The sequence below is a fragment of the Xyrauchen texanus genome, chromosome 9 (genome assembly GCF_025860055.1).
Source record: "Xyrauchen texanus isolate HMW12.3.18 chromosome 9, RBS_HiC_50CHRs, whole genome shotgun sequence".
Taxonomy (NCBI): domain Eukaryota; kingdom Metazoa; phylum Chordata; class Actinopteri; order Cypriniformes; family Catostomidae; genus Xyrauchen; species Xyrauchen texanus.
In genome coordinates, this window is record NC_068284.1 from 47996772 (window position 1) to 48001771 (window position 5000).

General features: G+C 39.2%; 1 protein-coding gene across 1 annotated transcript in view; it reads right to left on the bottom strand.

The window, feature by feature from the left end:
• Positions 1 to 586, bottom strand: part of tpgs1 (tubulin polyglutamylase complex subunit 1) — a 7910-nt gene extending 7324 nt beyond the window's left edge. Inside the window, 1 exon segment of the mRNA XM_052134099.1 lies at positions 322 to 586. Coding sequence (XP_051990059.1) covers positions 322 to 584 — 263 coding nt within the window. The 5' untranslated portion in view covers positions 585 to 586.
• Positions 587 to 5000: the final 4414 nt, after the last annotated feature.

The following is a 5000-nucleotide window of genomic DNA, read 5'->3' on the forward strand; positions in this document are numbered from 1 at the left end:
AGGATTTCAGTAAGTTGGCTCTTACAAGCCAACTTAATAACAAGGCCTGCAAATCTCCCTTATGACTTCTGTTCTAATTTACTAAATGTATCTGTCCTAGTCTGTTTATTGTAGTAATGTGATGAGAGTTAATACAAATATTTAATACCACTAATTATAAATAATCAAAAATATAATGATAATTAAAAATACAATTATTGTATTTAGTTAATAAAATCACTAAATAAAATAAAAAGGCACCTCTCTAACATAGCTACAAATACACAAATATAATAATACACAAATAACATGAAATAAATAAAAAATATATTTAAAACAAACCTCTGTGAGTGATGCGCGAGACTGAGGTGCCACAGCGCTCTGCTCACGATCTGATGCTCCGATCCTCCATCATCACCCTCCGACGACAGATTACCGAAATGTTCGGCTAGAAATCCGACGGGATCCTCCGTCCTGGACTCGACTAGTTTCAGCAGAGCTCCTCTGAGCAGCGTGCTAACTCCGGCCTGCGACAGAAACTCATTATCCGAATCACATTTCGCGGATTTTGAATCGGACATTACGGCACGACGCTTCTCCGCCATCAGTTGCTATGGACTCTTAACATTACTGCAGCGGATCCTCCCTTCCTCTAGGGGGCGCTTGGTGGCCCATATCGCCGGATCCTCCATAGAACTGCATTCAAATCTCAGCACGTTGTTTGACTTGCTACAGTTATTTGTATACTACAAAGTGTGATCTTTTTAATATTTTAATTTTGCACTATCAGTATGTGAGATCAAAATGGAAGTATATATTTAAGATATGCCTTATCCAGTAATCACAAACGACTCTGAGTGGTTCCTCTGACCCAGCGCTGACAAAAGTAACAAACACCACGTGACTGAGCCATCGAGACGCATTTTCAACAGCGGATAATAAGTCAAATATTGAATTGAAAATACACAATAAACAGTTAAAATGGGTAAATTAATAGCTGCTCAGTCCTATTTCTTTCTACTTGCCATACAGATTTGTATTCCATGCCTATTTATTATTTTAATAATGCATGAATCTTGTGTTCTATATTTAATCATATAATAATACCTATAATATAGTTACAATAAATATTTACGTGAGAAAAATTCAACAACTCAGTTCTCTCAATGTTTGCTCGATCTTTTTTATTTTACGTATGAAAAAAAAAACTCCTAAATATAGACATAAATAAACGAAATAGCCTAAAGACTATTTAAGTGCCACTAAACTGTGAAGAACATGTCAGGTTTATATTTCAATCCAAAACCAGAAGAAAAAAAAAAACTACTTTCATTAAGAAAATAAAGCTTGAGTGCTGATTTACAGCAACAAAATGACAATTTAAATCCATTTTATACTGCTAAACTTTGACAAATAATAGTTTGAAAATGCTAATATATATATATCCAGATGCATATCTTGTGATAAAATATAAAATGAGTTTATAATAAGTCATCAGACTGCACAGTATGTGTGTACAGTCATCTACTGTCTGTTACTCACATGATGTTCAATCGGTACAATTTAGAAATGTACATGTAAATAAGATCAAAATGGCATAAAATCCCCCCCAAAAAGAAATGCATAATTTTATTGTTCTTACTTCAGGGAAGAAAAATAGTATCATTATCATCATCAAAAAAACAAATACAAATAAAAAAAAAAAAAGGGTTCCACATATAAACCTTCTGGTCAAAAATTACCACAAATACCAAAGGAAGGTCCCGTTTTTAATACCACACGAGGGTTGAAAGAGCAGTTCTAGTTTTCTATTAATTTTATATGCATTTTTCCTTTTTACAACATTTTGGACACAAACAGTTAAAAACCTTGATTTGTGTGATTTCATTATATTCTAGCAATGCACATTAAATTAACATTAACAAATTAGAAAATGTAGATATATGAAGATAAATGTATGTATAAAATTTGTATTTTTTTTTTTTTTTTTGAAAAAGTATATATATATATATATATATATATATATATATATATATATATATATATATATATATGATTGCTTTTGGTAACTTTGGTAAAAGGTAAATAGACTATTGTTAACTTGATATATGGCTTTTGTGTCGATTTTTAAGTATCATTTAATTTTTTATAATTTTTTTTAAATGGTGATAAATACAAAAATAAAATATTTGTATTAATAATAATCAAAAATATAATGATAATTAAAATACAACTTTTTAATGTATTTAGTGAATTAATAAAATCATTGAATAAAATTAAAAACACCTCCAACATGGCAAATAATGGTAAATAGACTATTGTTAACTTGATATATGGCTTTTGTAACCCTGTAGGCAAATTTTGGGACATGAATACAGGGTTAAAAACATATTTTTATTTTTTAGCAATGAATATATACAAAAATTATAAAAATTAAATAAAGAAAATATTACATATACACATTATATATATATATATATATATATATATATTCACAGATTGGAAAATTCCAGAAAATTATGTCAAGACTTTAATTAGCCAGTTAGCTTCTGATAGGAGTACTGAATAGGAGGTGTACCTGTGGATGTATTTTAAGGCCTACCTTCAAACTCAGTGTCTCTTTGCTTGATATCACGGGAAAATCAAAAGAAATCAGACAAGACCTCAGAAAATCTATTGCAGACCTTCACAAGTTTGGTTCATCCTTGGGAGCAATTTCCAAACACCTGAAGGTGCCACGTTCATCTGTACAAACAATAGTACACCAGTATAAACACCATGTGACCACACAGCCATCACACCGCTCAGGAAGGAGACTCATTCTGTCTCCTAGAGATGAACGTAGTTTGTGTGAAAAGTGCAAATCAATCCCAGAACAACAGCAAAGGACCTTGTGAAGATGCTGGAGGAACCAGGTGGACGAGTATCTAGATCCACAGTAAAACGAGTCCTATATGGACATCACCTGAAAGGCTGCTCAGTAAGGAAGAAGCCACTGCTCCAAAACCACCATAAAAAGCCAGACTACAGTTTGCAAGTGCACATGAGGACAAAGATCTTACTTTTGGAGAAATGTCCTCTGGTCTGATGAAACAAATATTGAACTGTTTGGCCGTAATGACCATCGATATGTTTGGATGAACAAGGGTGAGGCTTGCCAGCAGAAGAACACCATCCCAACCGTGAAGCATGGGGGTGCAGCATCAGGTTGTGGGGGTGTTTGCTGCAGGAGGGGACTGGTGCACTTCACAAAATAGATGACATCATGAGGAAGGAAAATTATATGGATATATTAAAACAGCATCTCAAGACATCAGCCAGGAAGTTAAAGCTCAGTTGCAAATGGGTCTTCCAAATGGACAATGACCCCAAGCACACCTCCAAATTTGTGGCAAAATGGTTTAAGGACACAACGTCAAGGTATTGGAGTGGCATCACAAAGTCCTGACCTCACTCGGAGAGAACATTTGTGGGCAGAACTGATAAAATGTGTGTGAGCAATGAAGCCGACAAACCGGACTCAGTTCCACCAGTTCTGTCTGGAGGAACGGGACAAATTCCAGTAGCTTATTGTGAGAAGCTTGTGGAAGGACACCCAAAACATTTAACCCAAGTTAAGGATGGATGGATCTTAGGCAGGCCAGCCTAAATGTTTCTAACTGGCGAAGATGTTCCATTAGGGGGGTCCAAGTTTCGCAAGCATAGAGAAGGGAGGGAATGACCATGGCTGAGAATACCTGAAGCCTTATGCGGAGCGACAAACCAGGTAGCTTCCACACAGCGTTACACAACCATTGAAAAGATAATGCCGCTTGACTGATTCGGAGTGAGACCTCTGCTGTCACACCGAGCTGGTCATAAGCACACTGCCCAGGTATGGAAAACACTCCATTCTCTCCACAACTGCCCCATCACCAATTGGGAGCTGTGGGGGTGGAGTGTCCGATGGTACACAATACCCAGGCAGGTGCTTAGTTTTGGTTGGGCTGATGGTAAGGCCCCATCTCTTAGTGGCAAGCTCCAGGTTCATCAGCAGCGCCTCTAACTCCTCCTCTGAGTGAGCAGCAATCACCAGATCATCAGCATACATAATATGGTTGACCAATAGGGAGCCATCCCTTGACCGCACCCGGGCATCTATCAACCTCCCATTATATCTGTACCAGTTGGACTCCGAAAGCACGAAGAACAACCCAGAGCCCAGGCCTACTGATAGTATCATAGGCCTTGACCAGGTCAATAAAGCAGAGGTGTAGGTCTTGTTGGAATTCCCTACACCTCTGCTGTAGAGGACGGACAGAAAATATGGCATCTGTGCAAGACCGCCCTTTCCTGAAACCACATTGGGGCTCCGCAAGCCTCTCCTCAGCGTGCCTGGCAAGGCGAAGTTGAATCCTTGCCAGGACCTTTCCCGGCACACTGAGGAGTGAGATGCCCCTATAGTTGTTGTTGTTTAAAGAGAGGGACCACCAGGGCATCCTTCCAATCCTGCGGAACTCGGCCAGTGGTCCAGACTGTTGTTATGATGTCATGTAGGGCAGTCTGTGCACAAACGCCACCCTCCCTCAGCATTTTGTTTGGGAGATCATCTCCGACCCGTGCCTTTCCTGGTCTGAGGCTCCGGAACGCCTTCAGTACTTCCTCCAAAGATGGCACCTCAGCCAGCCACCCACAAGGAGTGCCTTCTTCCTCTAATATTTGAGGCACCGCAGCACCAGCAGGGTCATCCCCACTTTATCCCACAATGTTTTCCAGGCCGGAGGAGTGGGGGACGATGCCAACCCCAGCTAGACCAGGCCACTATGGGTTTGAAAGGGGTCCTGGGTTTTCACCCATCACTGGAGTGGAAGAATGGCAGGCACATCTTACAGATGGCAAGTTGATGGTCAGTGAGCAGATCAGCTCCACGGTAGGTCCTGGTGTCAAGGACATGGGCCCGCATCCGCTGTTCCATCACTATGTAGTCCAGCAGATGTTCTTACTTGGACCCGGCATGCATCCATGATGTTGTGTGGATGTGC